The sequence below is a fragment of the Fulmarus glacialis genome, unplaced genomic scaffold (assembly GCF_000690835.1).
Source record: "Fulmarus glacialis isolate BGI_N327 unplaced genomic scaffold, ASM69083v1 scaffold13584, whole genome shotgun sequence".
Lineage (NCBI taxonomy): Eukaryota > Metazoa > Chordata > Aves > Procellariiformes > Procellariidae > Fulmarus > Fulmarus glacialis.
Genome location: NW_009210000.1, coordinates 60,349 through 81,152, shown reverse-complemented (window position 1 = coordinate 81,152; position 20,804 = coordinate 60,349). Strand labels below are relative to the sequence as shown.

The window sequence follows — 20,804 nt, the reverse complement described above, 5'->3', positions numbered from 1 at the left end:
CCCCAATGCTTCCCCCTCCTCTTATTTAAAGTTGCATTTCTCTTAGACTATACCATATACTCTTAATGCTGAAGTTTGCAATTCAGAGTACTCTGGGGCAGTCCTACACACACAAGCAAATCCCCTAATTTTAGTGCGGAAAACATATTTTCCACAGTTGTTAAAACCCTGGTATCGCAGCCCTGCCAGGAAAATCCATTCTGTTGTTGAACTATCTGAAACATTTCTTCATGTTTGGGGAGAAAAATTACTAATCGCTAAAATATTTAGCACTGCTTTGTGTCCATATACCCCAAGCTCTCCTAGAATAATAGCATAATATCCTGGTACTGAAATTATCAGGATACTTTCAGACTAAGAGGGGAAAATTAAAAGAGCACACAGCAGGGTACAATCTAATCAAGTTTCTGGAAGGAAGCACTATTTTCCAGGTAAAACATCGTTTTTTCACTGTTAAGAAGTGCACATTTCCAGTGAAGCGCTGGTAACAGACACATCCCCGCGTCAGCCTGTGCCTAGCCCCCCCTTGCTCCTGGGATTACTAATGTTCCTTAGGCCACAGCTGTCTCAAAACGGTCACATTTTCTGCATTGTTTCAATATCATCCTTCCCACCACATCCTCGTCAATGGAGTTCCCATCTTTCTTTGCTTAAGAACCGAAGATAAGCAACGTTTTGTCCTAATCTGGCATCTCGCAGACCAAGGGTGCATCACTGAGACACAAAACAAGGAGGTCCTTCTTTCTGGAGCTTACGTACTGCAAGAAAACCCCTAGAAGTCCCATCAGTAAGCATGGGAAAGCTATTAATTTTTGAAGCTTCTGATACACAAGTCATTTCTTGTTTATTGACCAAAAAAAACCCCAAACCCTACCTGCATTCACAGTTATAAAGGTATCGAGGGGATTTTTCATTCTTTAAACAAATGTTTCAAAATAAGTACCTTGAAAGCTTGGTCCGCAGAGCACGGTCCAGCATAAGAAAGCGCGTGCCTGCCCTTCAGAGATCCTCCACAGCTCAACCACGATGGCACAAAGCCACCACACTCTGTCTTAAAGCCTGATACTATGTATGCCACACTCACCTAGCACCACCCGTATCCATGTACAGGGGGGTCAGAGTGGGGTTAAAAAAGACCAATGGAATATTTAAATGCTTGTTGTCTGCCTTTTGCCACTTTAAACAAGAGATATGCAACAGCGCCCTAACCGTGCAACAACAAAGATCTAAGTAAGCAGAAATATTCTCTATGGAGAAGACCTTGAGCTAGATATTCTGGACTTTCGAGCAAGACCCTTTGTGTGGTAGACCATGGGATTCGGCCAGCATTTCTTGTTTAGTACAATATGCACCCAAACATTTCCTTCTGAATGCCAACTAGATCTTTCAATGAAGGACTCAAGTAAGGGGATTGTTCCATCTTACTTGCCACAAACGGCACGTTAGGTGGGGAATTAGCTCACGTGCTGAAGTTAAGTGAGATGGGTATCGAGGCTCCCATGATAGATACTGGAAATCTAGCCAATAAAACCAATGGAGACAAAAGAGCTATTCATCTCTTTGTAAAGCAGATGTTGGTATCTGGTCAGATCACTCATAACCTCAACTCAGTCGGCTAGACCCCCATGGACTACAATGACAGAGAGTCTAGACAACTATGATATAAAGACATGAAGTTATATGAAATTAAACCCAATCCTGTATTCCTAGGTTTTGGCTCCTCAACTGGTCTGGCTTTAAAAGAAATCACATCAAGAGGGAGTTGGTAGCAGCAGCTCATTCAATTAGGAAGAAACAATTTAAGGACAGAAAGAGGATGCCCCAAGAATTGGCTAGCGAATTACAAGGGTTCAGCCCATGTTTTCAGATGAAATCACGTCAAGAAAAAATACCTCTGACGGTTCAAAATGTTAATTTCTAACTTTCCTCTTTAAAATCCCAGCTCAACACAGTCAAAGAACACTAGCCATGACTCAACAGTCAGTGCATCCAAATCTGAAACAGTTTAAGTTAGTATATCCACCTGGTTTTCTCCTTTCCGATTTTCCATTACTTCATTCTTCATATATTTTCCTTCCCATGTTTATTGCACGCAAACCCTATCACTCATCCCAGGCTTCCATTTCTGTTTTCTTTCAAAACATTTAAAATCTCCTCAACCTGTACATTTCCTGTAGCCAAACACCACCCAGGCAAAGACAGTTTACAATTAATACACTATGGTGAATGCAAAGATGTATGAAAGTAATATGGTCCCTTTGGCTGAGCTGGTCCCTTGAAAATAAACAGCAACAGAATTCAGTTAAAAAAAAAAAAAAAACCCACAACAAACCAACAAAACCCCCCAAAACTAAAACCAACACACCAAAAAAAAAAAAAAGGCAACCCCCACCATTGCCCGTTGAGCCTAATAAGCAAAACGTCCCAAGTACATTACAATGACCTATCTAGTATCTCACCCCTAATGCACAAGCATAAACCAAGGGTAGACTAAAACTGAATATTTCTTTATTAATTTCTCCTTCCCCGCTATTTTGTTCATGTCAGCATAGGGCCTTAAAAAAAGAGAGAGACAGACTGACAGACAGAAAAGTACTTTGTAGACCACACCTTGAGTAACATCGCCCAGGTGAGAGGCATCTGTTCATAACGGAGTACCACCAACATTCCCAGGCAAGGACTGAAATCAGTAGCGATAGTTGGTACATACATCAGAGAGAAAGCAAGCAACCGGCAGAGTCCTTTTCTTATTTTTCCAAACACGCAGGAGTAAGAAGCACATGCAAAGATCCTTCCCTCAAAAGGGTCTCTAATAAGAGGAAGACCTGTTTGGCAGCACTGGTTTGGAGAGATGGAAGTTGAGGGAAGAAGAGTTCAGACCAGTTTGGAAACCCCACTCTTGGAGATCTGGACAGCATTAGCACAATTGCTTGGGGGAACAGAGTGCCTCCATAACTACCGAAAAAACCTCACTATGAGAAAGGGAGAAATCTAGTAAAATTACAGCCTCTTACATTTGAACACCAGACTTTCTAAGGTGCACCACCATTCATTAAGATTTTCCCAGTGCCTTGCTAATCTGCCTCTGCTTCCACCTGGGAGCGTAGATGAGTCTTTGCCTTTCCAGTTCTTGACCTCAGCGCTGAGACTGCCAACGCAGGGTAATGGCAATTATCATGGTGGTTTTGTGGTGTATTCATTTCCTTCCAGCTGTCATAACTAGAAGGGAACCATTGGCAGAGAGGGTTTCTGCCAGCTTCAAGCTGTACATCTGTTCGCATTTGTCTGCTCACACAACATGGGATGCAGTCTCCCTTTCCTCTTAGGCTGGCATCTGTTTGCTCGTACTGTTTGTCCTGGAAGGGCTTTGATTTCAGAGGCTGAGAAGTGAATCTCGGTGGACAAAAATTTCTTCATGTATTTTAAAAAGAAAAGAAGTAAAGGTGTGCAGCCTTCACTATCAGCACTGAACAGTTCCCCTGCAGATAACAAAAGCTGAAATAAAACTAGCAGTGGTCCATAAAGCTAGGAGGAGAAGCAGCTCATGCAGGACTCCTCTGCTTGTACAGCAGGGCTGGGAGATTCTGGAGCTGGTGGAGACTAATTCTGATTCAAATGGGACGAATTACAGCTAATCAAAATGAGCTGCTAGGACAGGGATGGATGATTCATATAAGTGAGGGATATAAAAGCCTATTGGGCCACCGTAATAGTATTTTTTAAATACATATAGGACTCCTATCATCTACACAACCACAGTAACAAGAATTTATTTAGGACAAACCATCAGAGGAGAAAGTTTTAAAATATATGTATTTTGCTATTTTTAAAAAAAACAATCTCTGAGGTTCTCACTGAAAAAAAGAATTTTAAAAGATACAAAATGTCTCAGTTGCTGACTCAAAACATAGTGAGTTTACAACAGACTGTTCAGATTTTAAGAAGATAAAGTCTCAAAATGGCTCTGTGTGACCTTTGAACCAACAGCAGCACTGACAGTTGGGGAACACGATCCCAGGATTATGGGTTAGTTAGTAAGCTTTACAGAGCAAAAGATTATAATCAAGGCTGGAGAAAAAAGCAGCAACCATTTTACCACAGAAATGGATGTGAAATCAGCTTCTGCCTCCCTGCACCACTCTTAAGCAGTTCCAAATGAGCACTTTTTACCCACTCCAACAGTTTTACATGTAATAAAAAAAGAGAGGAGGAATATATGACCTTTGAAATTGATCTCGAGGGTTTTTTTTTTTTTTCTTTTTTTTTTTCCCCCTCTCTTTAAACCAAGCCAGCTTAACTCTACGTAGCTTCAACTCGGCAGAAAGATGAAGATGCTCATAACTTTTAGAACAGTTTCACATATCTAATGTTGGAATTAAATGCTTATTTTACTCTATTACATAACTAGCTAACCAATCAAAGAAAAAATACTGCTATCCACTTTTAAAATGTGTTTTGTCACATGATACTGCATTAAAATAGACTACACTCTATAGGTGACAAAAGGAAGACTGGGAAAAAAGTGGGCCCACTGCTGAATGAGATGGGGGACCTCATTACATAGGATGTGGAAAAGGCTGAAGTACTGAATGCCACCTTTGCCTCAGCCTTTACTAGCAAGACTGGCCTTCAGGAATCCCAGGTCCCAGAGACCAGGGGCAAAGGCTGGAGCAAGAACGATGGACTCTTGGTGGAGAAGGATCAGGTCAGGGAATACTTAAGCAAACTGGACATACGTAAGTCTAAGGGGCCCGATGGGATGCACCCACAAGTGCTGAGGGAGCTGGCAGATGACACTGCAAGGCCACTCTTGACAACCTTTGATCGATCGTGGTGAATGGGAGAAGTGCCCGAAGATCGGAGGAAAGCAGATGTCACTCCTATCTTGAAGAAGGGCAAGGAGGGGGACCCAGGGAACTACAGGCCAGTCAGCCTCACCTCCATGCCTGGGAAGGTGATGGAGCAGCTAATGCTAGAAACCATTTTCAGGCACATGAACAAAATGACAATCATCAGGAGTAGTCAGCATGGCTTCACCAAGAGGAAGTCATGCTTGACCAACTTGATAAACTTCCATGATGAAGTGACTGGCCTGGTAGAGGAGAGGAGAGCAGTAGATATTGGCTACCTGGGCTTCAGGAAGGCCTTTGACACTGTCTCCTACAAGATCCTCACAGACAAGCTGCTGAAGTACAGGCTGGATGAGCAGACAGTGAGGTGGATTGGAAACTAGCTGAACGGCCAGGCTCAGAGGATGATGATCTGTGGCACAAAGTCTAGTTAGAGGCTAGTGACTGGTGGTGTACCCAGGGGTCAATAATGGGTCCAATCCTGTTTAACATCTTCATTAATGATCTGGATCATGGGGCAGAGCATACCCTCAGCAAGTTTCCTTATGACACCAGACCGGCAGGAGTGGCTGATACACCAGAGGGTTGTGCTGCCATCCAGATGGACGTCAACAGGTAGGAGAAATGGGTGGAGAGGAACCTCATAAAGTTCAACAAAAAGAAGTGCAAAGCCCTGCATCTCCATACAACTCCAGTCACCAGTATGTGCTGGGGGCCAGCCAGCTGGAAAGCAGCTTGGCAGAAAAGGAGCTGGGATCTTCTGGTGGACACTAAGTTGAACATGAGCCAGCAATGAGCCATTGCCACAAAGAAGGCTAATAGTACCTTGGGCTGCATGAGGAGGAGTGTTGCCAGGAGGTTGAGGGAGGTGATCCTTCTCCTCCCCTGCGCACTGCTGAGGCCACACCTGGAGTGCTGGGTCCAGCTCTGGACTCCTCGGTACAACAGAGGCACAGACATACTGGAGAGAGTCCTGCAAAGGGCCACAAAGATGATGAAGAGACAGGAGCATCTCTCCTATGAGGAAAGGCTGAGGAAGCTGGGACTGTTTAGTCTGGAGAAGAGAAGGCTCAAGGGGGATCTCATCAATGTATAGAAATATCTGAGAGGAGGGTGCAAAGAGAACGGAGCCAGGCTCTTTCCAGTGGTGCCCAGAGACAGGACCAGAGGCAATGGGCACAAACTGAAACGCAGGAGGTTCCCTCCGAACACCAGGAAACACTTCACTGTGAGGGTGACTGAGCCCTGGCACAGGTTGCCCAGGGAGGTTGTGGAGTCTCCCTCCTTGGAGATATTCAAAAGCTGCATGGACATGGTCTTGGGCAACTGGTTGTAGGTGGCCCTGCTTGAGCAGGGGGGGTGGACCAGATGACTTCCAGAGGTCCTTTTCAACCTCAAGTAGTCCTTGATTCTGTGATACACTCCTCAACTCTTACTTAGAACGGGGCAGATACAAGACAAACCTAGAAACAGAAAAAGCTGTAGATACAAAACCTGCTATATTTAATTTGAAAACCCTCTCGTCTATGCCGAGCAGTATTTTTGGTTTTCCCTGTAGCATTACTTTCTATACAGCCTTCTATACACTCGTTACTTCCAGTTACTATTTTAAGTCTATTATAGAAAAAGCTTTTAAAAATTATATAGTTTCAGAGTAATAGGTATAGAGAACCATGCATAAGTATTCTAGACAAAAACACCAAGCAGACTTAAGATAATCTTTGATAATGCAGAACAGAAAAAAAAACCCCAGTCAGCTCAAACCAGAAACAGAATAGATAAATAGTATAACACAAATTATCTTAAACCAGTGACTACCAGCCTCTGCTTCAAGTTGACTGGACACCGGCTTCTCTGACTCCTTGGTTCTGGATGTCAGGCCATTAAAATTAAACATTATTTACATTATAGATTCACATACACATACCTATGAATAGACTTTCATTATTTACTCATATTTAAATGAAAACACGATCCTAAGTTGGCCCGCTGGAATAGTACATGAATAGGAAAAGGTCAATGGAACCTTCTGAGTTAAGCAGGAAGATAAACTATGAATTTAACAGTGTACCCATGTTTCAATTCTCTGAATTTCACCTCCAATTAAGTGAAAGACAAGCACAAAGAACCATGGTGTTTCATCTGAGCAGGTTCATATGTCAAGATTTTAGTCATCCTTACTCAAGGCTTCATTTTTCCCCTACAGGAATACTTGAGATACTCAAATGTAGAATTTTTGCATCACATCCAGGGCATACACAATCACATCCACAGACTCACACAAAACTGTGTTACAGAGTTACAGAGAAGGTTAACATTGCTTTTGAGTAAATTATATCCCTGTCGTGGTTTAACCTGGCAGGCAGCCAAATACCACGCAGCCGCTCGCTCACTCTCCCCACCCCAGTGGGACAGGGAGAGAATCGGAAGGGTAAGAGTGAGAAAAACTTGTGGGTTGACATAAAGACATTTTAATAGAACAGAAAAGGGAAAATAATAATAATGGTAGAATATACAAAATGAGTGATGCACAATGCAATTGCTCACCACCCACGCTGACCAATAACCAAGTAGCGATCGCTACTTCCTGGAACACGCCTACCATTCATATACTGAGCATGACATCACATGGAACACGCCTACCATTCATATACTGAGCATGACATCACAAAATACCCCGTTGGCCAGCTGGGCCAGCTGTCCCAGCTATGTTCCCTCCCATCTTGTGCACTTGGCAGAGCATGGGAGCTGTCCTTGACTAGCAGGGTACTTAGCAACAACTGAAAACATCAGTGTGTTATCAACATTCTTCTCATACTAAATCCAAAACACAGCACTAGGAAGAAATTTAACTCTATGCCAGCCGAAACCAGGACAATCCCCCAATGACTGGAAAGGAAGAAGAGTTTCTACAAAGGCCATGAGTATTCAGGTAAACACCTTTGCCCCTGTGTCTACCACCTGAAGTAAAAAATGGTGTGCCTTATTAAAAGCAACAAAAAAGGGGAAGATGCGCCATCCTCTGAGCCAACATTTTATAACATGATGTTGCTGTCTTTCATTGTCATTCCTAAAGAATTCCTACAACAAACTTGTTAGAAGTGCCGTCATGTCAACTGCAACACACAATCACCCTGCCATACAGCACTCTTAAATTTCAATATTGCATAGGTCTTCTGCGACAAGAATTGTGAGAGCTGCTAGTGCTCCCAGGCAGTAGCATTTTAATTTCAAATAGAAGAGATCTTACGATGTACTGAGGAGTTATGGCACTGTCTTTCAAGATGACTGAAAGATACAGAAGCAGATAAGGAGATGACTTCCTATTGATAGAAAAGCAACTCAGAGAAACAAAGAGAACACATCATGTTGTCTTCTACATCAAATATGCACCAAAAAGATATTCAGTATCTTTTGAGAGAGATCAGATGCAAAATGCCTCTGGACTATTGTTACTACCAACTTTCAAGTTCCATAATTTGCCTGCAAAGGATTTGCGGTTACCATTAATCCTATTTAAGTTACTTCCCAAGCGCAGGCTGATCACTGCCAACAGCCACCAGAATAACAGACTTCTGTATCATAGAAATAAGAAAGCATGAGGTATATGAAGTTCAAACCTATTGCCATTAACTGCTTTGATTTAAAATACTTCAGGTCTTCATCCGAACACAGGACAAACAGTTTTTAGCAGTCTCTTCCTCTCAGTGATTATATGAGAATTCTGTAAGCTATAAGTGACAAAATGCTATAGGCAAAACTGAATAGTTGAATATATTTTCCTAAGCTGTTATTTTGAAAGCATTGACCAACCCAAGTTCAAACATTAATTGCTTCAGATAAATAACGTTGGAATGATTTTACCCTTTTGATTAAAACTTCCTTACGTTGGATGTTTACATGAACTGTCAATAACTGCCAAATGCCACGTAAGCTAGCTACCCTTGCCTACACAAACAGCGCTCACACATATACACGACGTCAAACAAAACGGACAGTTACAACAATGAACAAACTATTTTATTTTTGTTGATAGATAAGAACATCCCATTGAAAATAAAGAATAAAAAATATATCCTGCTACAACACTTTGAACGCTTGAATCTCACGCTATAGCACATGGTGAAATTCTGGTGCGGCAACATCACAGTAATCCCTGTGCACATGGGTGCACAGAAAGCCTTGAACAAATATTTATACCCATAATAGAGCCATGTATAAAAATGTCATCTCATAAAGGCCAAACAGAAAATTTAAACATCTTTGTTTTTCTTATGTCAATGGCAACGTAAAAAATGAAAACTGTTTTCAGTCAATTACTTCCACGTAAATTGTATGAGATCTTTTTACGCTAAAGAACTCTGAAATTCAGAATAATAAAGGGTGGAAGAAGTAAGGTATAAACAATACACTGAACATGTGGGGCATGATATTTTCCTCAATATATAACTAACTTTCATACGGTTACACCAACAATCAAGTCAGTATCTTCCTAACACAAAGAGAAAATATTCTGTTTCTCCCATCAACGCTCTCACCTTTTCTTACTATAAAGACCATGCCTGTATTATACATCTAAGCATACATGAACCACAAAAGATATGCAAAACAAATCAATATAGATAACCTTTAGTGTCGAATGTCTAATGATGTAATAACAAAAACAATTCTAAAGGCCAAATGACTTGCTAAATTAAAATTGCAGTCACTTAAACTAACAAAATACTTGGACACTTGTGAGCCACAAAATTTATTATTTTGCAGCAGTATCTCTGCTGAAACCTGAGGAGTATCAGACCATTGGTAAAGCAAGGCATTTTCAGAAAAGGAATTTGTAAAAAATACATTTATACTATATGCTTTCATATAAAAAGGCAGTAAGAAAAGTAATAAAACCTACCATTTTAGGACTACACCTTCCCTAGCAAATAGTTTTTATCACTTGCACTATTACATACAGTACATTCAGCTTCCTACACAGAAAGTATATTTTCTTGTCCCTGATGTATATTACAATTGGCAGTGACAACAAACTGCTTTATTATCACTACTCATTCTTGCAGCTTATACAAACAGCACCAATTTTACCCAAAAAAGGCTTATCAGTTACATAGTAGCATTTCCTTATAGGAAATATAAGCCCAAAACATCAGAACCAAATGTGTCTTTCCAGAAATATACCAGAATATATGGCTCAGAATTAAGGGATGAATAACCAAGAGTATTGCATAGTACAGGGATCTCACCTGTATGAATAAACCCACTCTTTGATTGTTTGTCACCTCCTGACTTCAAGAATGGGCAACAAATTAAACAGGTGTTAATGAATATGAAAGTAGTACACAACTAAATTTACTGGTAAAAAAAAACCCAAGAAATTGTACAGGTCTCTCTGGCACAGTGCAAAGTACACATTAAAAAACTGAATACATATGTACAGTGTGTATGTATAGTTTTATATATATATATAGTATGTATTTCCCCGACACATACATGTGTATATATAAAAAGCATGAACACACATATCCATGCTAAACTTAGCAAAAAGATGGAATGTTTAAAATGTGGATGCGTTGTTCCAGTTAAATCAGACTGTCCCAGAAATGGCTGTTTATACAGCCAATATGCCCTTCCATGAAACAGAAATATTTATTGCCTGCATAAATTGACAATATACCGTACATATTCCTCATAACTTACCAAAAGACCGATCATCACACTTTATAAAAGCTTATATTTGTATTAAGCCCTCTCCTCCATAACCCTTCCCTCCCCACACCTCCATCCCCCCATGACCAATTCATATGGCTATTCCCTTTATGGAAATCTAGGAAGAGTAATAAGTAGAATAATATAGTAGAGTATCACTCTGCTGGAGAACCAGACACAGTATTCACTACAGAGATGAGATCTTCTATTTTAAATTTTTCTTGCAATATAAAAGTTTACAGCCACCCCTGTAAAAATTATTAACACCTGATGCTGGTTTGTTTTATTATTTTCCTTTGGGATTCAGCTGTTTTGGTTCTGAATATGAACACGTTGGCTGAAGTCTGTAACAGAGAATGCACTTTTCAGGATCCGGAGAGCACTGTTACCCGACCTGCCCGTCCCCAGTATGATCAACTGTCCTTTCCTGCAAACTTTCTGAAGTAGCGCACAAAACACTAGAATGTAATACAGATTTTTCTGCCTCCCTCTTCATCCTGAATGTCTTTTTTACATTTTGAGGGCATTTTCAAAAAATAAAGATGATTTATATCAGCAAAATAGTTTAAAATAAAGGCGATGGCTGTGAACCTGAGAGCTTAGTGTGATACGAACACACGTATTTGTGGTATCCCCACTGGCTAGTACTTTCCTTGTTTAAGTCTTTCAATGTGGTAGCACAACTTTAGGGCAGGCCCCAGCTTCAGTCCCATATATTTCATTATCATATCACTCCTCAGTAAGAGTAGTGCCTTCCCATCAATTTCCTGCAGAAGGAAGAGAATAAACACAACAACATACAACTACTTTAACAAGTTGCATGGTAAAACTGGAAAGTACATTATATTTGTTTATACTGCAGTAAAAATTTATCTACTATATATAAAACAGTAGCTTAGTATAATTTGATATTTACAGATGGCCATTGAAATTTAATTTATTTTAGTATTTTTTAATGTATGATGAAGGTATTTAAGATGCTAAAGAAAATTACAGTAAGTAAAAGAAACTGACCAAACAGCCCTCAAAATTAGGTACCAGCTGTGAAAAAAAGTGAATGGGTCAAGGGGAAAAAAAAAAGTTGCAAAGGAAGGTCTGTGCAGTTTGAGATTAAATGATCCAAGCACTGAGGCCTTGCACTGAACCTTGAACACAGCTGTGGGAGGATTCTGGCATGCGCATGCAAACAGTCACATGGAGGAAGAGGTTACAGACCATCTAAATCTGTGAAATAAGACAGATCCATGTCCAGGTTAAACCAGACAGATTGTTAGGATCAAGACCAAAGACAACTTAGTCAGATTTCAACTGCCTGGTTGAGAAGCTGCTGAAATGTGACAGTCCTAAGCTCTTAGTAGCACTACACATGTAGACAGGCAATTAGTTCCTTAAAATGCCATAAAGAAAACCACTCTGTCTTATTTTTTTTTAAACATAAACCTGACAAAACAAGTTACATTAGTCTTGTTATACAACTAAGAATAAAACATAAGACAGGAAGCTCAGTTAAAAGTTATTTTGAGTTTTCCTTCAATCCAGCTTTCTCAGATTTATCTGTTAGTAGGAGCTGGTGCAGAACAAGGGTGAAATACTACTAAAGAGCAAGCCAATCTCTTTTTGGAGGGCCATATATACAATGAAATAAGAAAGCAGCTCTTTGCTGAGCAACCTGCCATAGAAAAGCACAGCAAGAAGGAAGAGGGAACACCAAAAAAAAAAACTGTCAGAGTTTATCACTCAAAATACAACATCTAGTTAGATCTTACGAAACCGTACACATTGTTTTTCAAAACAGATGAATTCAACATTTCAATTGATTCTTTGAATTTTAGTATTAATGACCAAATATAAAGCTAATGAGGCGTAACAGCATCTCTGCTTTGGGATAATCGGTCTCCAAAACAGACTGTCTCAGAGACGTATCGTCTATGTAGGCCAAATGCCCCATACTGTAAATAAGAATGTCATCTTCTCTAGAGGTACCAGGGATGACGGGGGTACCATGGATGTTGGCCATTGGAACTTGGATATTTCCAGTATTGGCATTATGCCATATAAGCTGGAAAGCAGTGGGTATTTACTTCAGTCTAACAAGACTGGAACACAGAGAAAAGATACTGCAGGAGGAGTTTCAGGTGGAAAAATAATTTTCAGCCTCCCTCTAACATATGAGTAGCGTCTACTCTAGCTTCAATTGCAAATAGAGCAATAGACATGAAAGCTGGATTTTAAGAGACTAACACGATACACAATCTACTAGAACAGAATGATATGCATCATACATGTCTCCTAAAGAGTTCTGCATGTGGAGCTAGTGCCTGTGGATCAGCTTCTTTCACAAAACGCATTACTTCCTCTATTGACCAGGTGGAAGGATCCTTATTCAATATTCTTGAAGGTTCCCTTTTTAGTGAATTCAGATCCGGTCCAGTTGTGGAACTTGCAGCTTTTAGTATAAGAGTATTGTGAAAGGAAGAAGTATCACTAGTCTATACAAGGATAACACATTTCATTTTACATAAGACGTTCTTAATATTAACATGCGGCTTTTATTATGCATTCTTTGCAATACATTAAAATGAAAGACATTTTATTTTCCTCCAAATAATATTGAACTGTTCCATTTGTCTTTAAATGCCTTATATAACTGCAAATATTTACAGCAGCATAAACATTAGCACTATGACATACCTAGAGGGATTAGTTCAACTTGTACTTGGCTCCTGGGTCCCAAGATGCCATTAATTGTGAATGTGGCAAAGGCAAGTTAAGCTGTGCAGACAGAGGGAAGGACAGGAGCAAACCCTATCCCCATATTTCAGCAACACGGTAATAGTTGATAAGATGCTCAGGAAGTGAGCTGCGTGTTATTAGCCCTCCTCGGTCTGGCCTGCTGCAGGGCCCATAACAGCAGTGAAAAGAATGTGCAGCAGGCAAGACCCCCCCAGCTTGCACCACAGTATTAGTTCTAACAGGCTTAAGTTCTGCATTTGCAGTTACGTTAGCAAGCCTGACACGCTTGGCAACAGCGCAACATTTCACTCCATATGCAAGCTTTTCTACGGCAAAGAACTTCTTTATTCATAACTCTCAGACTTTGTATGTTAATAAAAGCAGTTACATACTTTGGAAAGTTTAGTCATATAGCATACCTTCAATCCGCCTCTGTATTCGATTCCTACTAACTTCATAGTAACTGCTGCTCCCAGCAGAGCTCAAGGACAGCCTGCGCAGGATTAGGGCTGAATTTGAGGTAGCAGTCACTGGCTGAAGGGAATTTCTGTAATATGCTGCACTCCCTGAAGTACGATATTCTGTGGAATTTCGACGGGTCGGGCTTGAAGGATTTACAGAACTAAGTGCAGAATCCATAGAGTCCTCAGAAAATCGGTGTTCTCTGGAAGTGCTGTTTTCTTCTATAGGTAATGTTTCTGCTACACAAAAAGCAAGTATCAATATGTTCAAAGTGATGGACATTATACCTTTGTTATTTAACTCCTTACTATGTTCTCTTGAAGATACTGACAGATTGTAAATCTGTTAACAAATCTCCTGTGAGGCAATCGCTGCTGCTGAATGTTTGCCCCTTTTCCTCAAGTAATCATTGGGCTCTTACTGTATTTTTAAAACATTTTTTGTAGCAAAAGATTTAATACGCCAAGTTTGAGACAGCTTTCCATAAATCATTTCAGTTGTATTTGTTAAATACCATGAACAGGGAAGCGAAAGAAGAAATTTTGGGGGGTAAAATTGTCTGATGTTAATACCGACACATCAAGCAATCTTAGTCAAGCATTTTCATTATCTTTTTTTAAACATATTCTCAAAAAGCTAACCATTAAGAGTGTGTTACGTTTATCTTGCTAGAAATTTTTACTATAAATAAAAACTCTCATGTTAACTAACAATTGTTTAATTTGTTCTAAACAGCAGAGGGAGTCACTAACTTCATAAAAAAAACAAGTGGACAATTATCATCTCTAGATCCCAATATGTTCAGACACAGAGGCCGTCATTAAAAATTGAACAGGTTACAGGCAAAGCCACAGAAGGCTGCAAGTGCCAGGTACGGAACACTAACGTAACATGTTTTGACCACAACGCTGTATCTAGATACAGTTAGTTCTTTGCACAGGGCAGGGTCTATGAACACAGGCTCTGGAAAGCTAAAGATATATGTAAATTACTGAACCCACTGAGCAAGTTAACAAAAAAAACCCCAAAAAACACAGGTCTCAGGAGGGAATATAACAACATTTTAGTTCTTATCACTTATCAGCCAATTTCTACTCTGCAAAACACTAACAATGCCTGCTTAGAAGACTTGTGAATTTTTAGAGCCTGTCAATACTGTTTCTAAGCCACACGAGTCAGCAGGTCCCTTTCCCTGTGCCGTGAGACAGGAGCCAGGTTTGGTTGATTACTGAAAATTCCACTCTCAGTCAACTGAATTCAGGTCTGATTGGGAGAAACATGCTATGTGATGGGGGAAAAAAAAACCCAAATCAATGAGACCACCGCTCCATTCTCTAGCAATCATATGTATTTTTATCTGTTTGCCAATCTGTTTATCATCAGGCCAATATCTAGCCCAAGAAAGAAGTTGGAAGCATGATGTACAGATCTGTATGAAACAAACGCTGCTTTGGCAGGAGACTTAAAAGCTGGAAAATATAGCTAACAGGTTCACAGAAGTGTAAACCCCACACTACCATCTTGAAAATTACTCTAGTGAAGTTATAAAACATATGCTAGTGAAGCAGCATATTCTTTGGCATAAGAACTGGTATGTTCTGTGAAACAAGTTCCTGAAATAAGCTTTTTATTACCCTTCTTATATGACAACTTTCAAGAATTTCTTGGGCAAATACCCAATTAAAACTAAAGGAAGAGTATTTTCCTAAAAAAAACAGTGAGCTTCTCAAGCATGTTTTCAACTTGCTTCATGAGATCTTAGGTACTCTGCTGAAACCTGTTTAAAAGTGGAGTGCGGTGAAGAACTGTTAAGTGTACTTTGGTCTTCAGACAGCATAATCCTGAAAGGGAACAAAGGCACTCGGAGAGCCAGCTCCCTACTTAGTGAATTCAGTAAGGCAAGATCTGCAAGACGTAACATCTTTTAATAACTTGTGATAGTCGTGGAATAAAGCGCGTTTTACAGACACAAGCCCTTCTCTTTCACATATACAACCCTCAGAACAACCACTGCAAAACTTTCTAGTTTGTTAGATTTGAATCACAAAAGTAAAGAAGTGGCTACTGAGGTTTTAAAAGAAAACACACAAACAAGAAAAATAACTTCTTCACATTTGTCAGCTTGAAGTAGTTTCAGCAACTTACCAAAATGAAAAACAAAAGCCATCATTCTATAGAATTTCAGAGATACTTTAAGAGATGTAGTCAATGACATGCACTATAAAATTAAAGGGTAGCCAACCACGGGAAAATTAGAACTTTAGAGAATGAAACCACTAACAGAAATCTCAGTCCAAGACCCAAAGGCAGAGGTGATATTTTAAATAGTTACAGCAAAGCTATATGAAGGAGCCTAAGGTTTAACTGACTGAACCTGTAGATTCGGATTTCAGAAGTCTTGAAAGGTAGAATGAAACAATGGAGACAACACTCCCCAGCAGAAAGTTTCAACCAGAGTATTTAAGCATGTATCAGCCAACTCCATGTGATGTTTTAAGAAAAAACATTTTCGTAGTTATACTAAACAAGCAGAGGTCCCAAATATGTTGTTTTTTTTTTTTTAAATAATTGTTTTACATAATCCTTGTCATGATTTCTGAAGACAGAAGATTTCTGAAGATTTTAAAAGGTGACTATATTACAAAGGAATTTAATTCTATTTATTCCAATTATATCCCAGATTTCTCTCTGATGTTATATATCTCCTAAAGTAAACAGTAGTAAATAGGGCTGGGAAAGATCAACTCTGCTTTTTTTCCCCAAGATACCAGCATTTGAATTTATCTTACTGTAAATTCTCAATTCACATACACAAGGTGGAAAAGCCGGCATATTTCCCGAGGCCATCACCTTTTAGAGAAGGCATTTCTGTTCAGCAACTACAGTGTCCAATCCACTTCCCTGTCCATCCATCTAGCTTCTCTACAAATGAAACGCAGCTGCAATCTTGTCAAAAAAGTGGTCAACTGGTATGACAGCTGATTCAAAATTGGCATCTAGCAAATGGAGCTTTGCAATCCATGGAGCAACGAACAACACACTTCTCCTACCTCGACATTTTGAGCAGTTGTGAATAACAGCGATACGGAAAAAGACAGGAGGTTCCACTGCAGAATGCCTGATCTCTGGGTAGATTAATAAAAGACGAATAAAAGGCCTTATGTTTCAAATGTAAGGATGACAGACTGTTTAAACACTGAAGGCCTTAGCAGGAATCGGACGTTTTGTTTTCTTGAAGCTCCTCTGGGAATTAGAAGCCAGTTGTTCTGCCTCATACATAACGGGAATGATGTAATTGGCCGCAGTAGTAAGAACACTCTGTTTTCAGGGGGAGGGAGACTGAGTTTCCCCCCCCGCCTTTATCTTTCATAACTTTAAGAAGAAACTGTTAGTGAGCAAGAAAGACAGCAAAATCTGCAAAGCGTATCCCTGAGCAGATCAGAAGGAAAATGAGCTATTTGAAAGACCCTTTCCAACAATTATTCCATTTTGCCTTCAAATGATATTTCAAAACAACTATTTCAAGACAACTATGTCTCAATGGAACCAGGACTTTTTTGGGGCAGATCTTTCTTGCTAACCAACCCATGACTGACCGCTATAAAATTACCTCCAGATTTTCAGCAGAGGACATTGCCCTAATGGGAAACACACAACACTAGAGAACACTTTGCCTCTTGAAATGCACAGAGTACAAATTCAAACCTCTGAAACCATGGCAAAACACTTATTTTAATTATTTTTCATCCAAGTAACTGCACTTTATAATGAACTATTGATCTTAAAATGTGTTTTAAGGAGTACACTGACTTCATCTCTAAAAGGGACCCATTAGCAAACAAGGATTAAAAAGCAGTATGTGCATGCATGTTTACTTTGAGGAAGTTTTCTTCCAAGATAATGCAGATCTACTCAAACATTTGTTTTGCTCCAACTGAAACAACTTCATTTGGTATAATTAAGTGTTCTACACTTATTAAGTTACCTACCAGAAATATCTGACTTAGGTGTACAATATATCTGTGGAATTAAGCCAGTACTTCTTTTGAAAAGACACAGAAATCAATAATCAATGCAGAACTGTATTTCCTGCTGCTATTATTATATACAAAGAAGTGAATATGCTACATATATATAAAATAATACGATGTACCATTTTAAATAAGCTATCATTATGAACATTTTAATTTTATATCCTTTTCTGCTTTAACTGTAGTCCTATGACTTTTTAACCTGCACAGAAAAAGAGATCATTCTATCCCCACTGATGCTAACAGACACAAAATGACCCCAGGATCTCCAAAAAGAAGAAAAAAAAAAAATATGAAGGAAGAAATAACTAATCCCCATCATATTTCAAAAAAGCTTTTGGAAATGCTGTGCAAATACCTTGCAGCAAAAGAAAGTATGTATCAGATGGGACGAGTCAAAATCAACAAGTTACCATGGCTTAACCAGTTAAGTAGCAAATGCAGAGCAAAAAACCCACATTTTCGTAAGTCTCTCTCACTGAGGTTTAAACCTAGATGCTTTACTTCACATCTGAGGCAGACTAAGACTAGACACATGCTCAGTTACTGCAGCTGAGCTGCAGCACAGGAAAAGGTGCTATTCATGAGTGAGCTAAATCAATCTAACAGCCAGCTGCCACAGCAAGGCTTCGCTGCTCCCCTGGCCACGGCTGCATTTTATTCCACATTTCCTTGTGCTCATCTGAGTCCACGGTGAGTCAGTCCAGAGAAGTAAACTGCAAACTACTCTTCGTTTCACCAAAATGTTTTCTGTGCTTTTGCTCACTGGCTCGGCTCACCACCCAGCCAGGGGGCCTGGGATCCTCTGCAGGGACAAGGAATTGTGCAAAAGCAGCACAGCTTTCAGTAGCAGCTAGCCATAAACTCAGCTGAATTGTATGATCAAGCTACATCCTTACTCACTTAATGGCCCCAGCCTGGAGTTATTAAGAATTGCTTCCAATTTATCTCCTAATCCATTTCAAGGCAACTGGTTTTCTGCTAAATAGCCATATATAAAGCAGGAGGCTTCATCCATCACCTATTTGCCTGAGCCCCTTCACAAAAAAAGGCTAGCAGGTTTAGGAGGAGGACTGCTGGAACTTGCAGTAGATCTTCCCTAAGTGCAAAATCTGTGCCAGTGATCAATAATTAACATACTTTCACCCTGACCTGTCAAAGGCTAAAGACAAACCAGACACATACGTTGAACTCGGTCCTTTTTTGACTGGAAATACTGAAACCATAAATAATTCTCATATATAATCCTGACATAATGTAATTACCTTCAGATGGATGAGCATCATTTCTGGGAAGCTTAGGGGAAAGAGGAGCAGTATATGGTGGAGAGTCCTGAGAGTATCGTTTAGCACTCCTGTTTTCAGGTATTTCTTCTTTTGCTGTGAAGAAGAAAGTCACCACCTCTTATTCTAGCAGAAAGTTGCTCGTGGGGAAAGTCCAGGGGCAAAACCAAAGACATATCAGCCACTCACCAGGTTACAGTTCAGTTTCTTGTGTCACACAGACTCAGTCATTTTGATACAAACTTCCAAAGCTGAAGTACAGCTTAGTTTATACTGTCATCACCCAAATTACCTTGACCCTGGCTACTTCTCTGAAAAGAGTTAAAACTAATGACTTACATATGACAGACAGAATTATAAACATAATTTCTCCATTGGAAAGGGGAAAAAAAAAAGAAAAAAAAAATTATTTCCTAAAGCAGCACCTGGAAGACAGACTCAGCTATCAGGCAGCTGTGAGGAAGCTTCACACCCAGTATGAATCTTCTGAAATTGCCCTGATGTCAAGGTTTTCTCAGCTATGGCTCCTGGTAGCCCTTGGGCTGGGACTTGTAATATCAGGTCCTGCAAACAACCTGATGGGAAATCTTGCACAAGTCATTTCATTTCCCCTTCACTCTACGCTCCCGGTGCAGCAGACAAATATATTGGCCTCATACAAAATATCACCTGCAAAACCCACTTTTTCTACTAGAAGACTGAATTGTGCATAGTAGAATGTAAAATTTTTGGAGCCATCACTGAATGGGATGAATAAAGAGGGAAGAAAGGACCTTTCACTGGTGTGGGAAGGGCTAGACTGAATTCCCTTTTAGGGCAAGCCCCTTCTCATAAGGCAGTAAGTATCTTTTGTAAGCTTATTTTATGCTCCGAACATAAATTTAACAAATGAAATGTGAAGTTTTGAGCTTGTCCTTTTAGCAGTATCACAGTGGTACAATACATATGTTTCCTGGCTTGGCTACAAGGAGGAGTTTGCTGAGCAAAATGATTTCTGCACATGTGGTATGAGCTATCCCATCCTGTCAAAGCACTACCGCACTGGAACCAATTCACTAAGAACTGAAGCGTATTCATTTCAATCAATTAATGTCATAGAAAGACAGATTAAAAAGTTACATTTCACAAAGCCGCCACACTTCTCAAAAATATCAGCACTTGAAAATAACAGTTGTTTAACAGTACCTGGTTTGTTCCTGTCATACTCTGTAGGACTGTGTGCACATCCCATGTAAGGGCTGAAAGGCTGGCTACTAAAGAGATTATCACACTGCAGGCTGTGGCAGAGTTTCTCCAAGAAGCGTAGGACAAATGATGCGCTGTTTACAGAAGGAAGATTGATGGCGTGCTTTTCCCCATCAAAGGAAGCTGTGAATAAGAAGATGATGTCAAACACCCCCCAAGCATCATGAGGTATAGTAAAACACCATCATTAACTTAAAGGAGAAGACATCCAGATTTGATTTAAACCACACAAAACATGAGAGGAGTAAACAATCATTCTGGTAGTTTAACAAATTTACATCCAAAGGACTGATTTTACCTTCTGTTGGATCCATGCCAGCTTAAATTTACTCTGTGGGAACTTATTTTAATAAAATATTGAATTCACACAAGCATAACAAAACTTGCAACTATTCCCTCATCACCAAAACCTTTCGTGTAATTTCTGTTGTTTGCTTATAAAACAGCAAGCTCTCCACCACCTATTTGCAGGAGATAACACAGAAAAGACC

General features: G+C 39.7%; 1 protein-coding gene across 1 annotated transcript in view; it reads right to left on the bottom strand.

The window, feature by feature from the left end:
• Positions 1-11,043: 11,043 nt before the first annotated feature.
• LOC104076232 (sex comb on midleg-like protein 2) overlaps positions 11,044-20,804 on the bottom strand; it is a 57,045-nt gene continuing 47,284 nt past the window's right edge. Inside the window, 5 exon segments of the mRNA XM_009577030.1 lie at positions 11,044-11,326; positions 12,842-13,005; positions 13,712-13,993; positions 19,051-19,164; positions 20,254-20,436. Coding sequence (XP_009575325.1) covers positions 11,201-11,326; positions 12,842-13,005; positions 13,712-13,993; positions 19,051-19,164; positions 20,254-20,436 — 869 coding nt within the window. The 3' untranslated portion in view covers positions 11,044-11,200.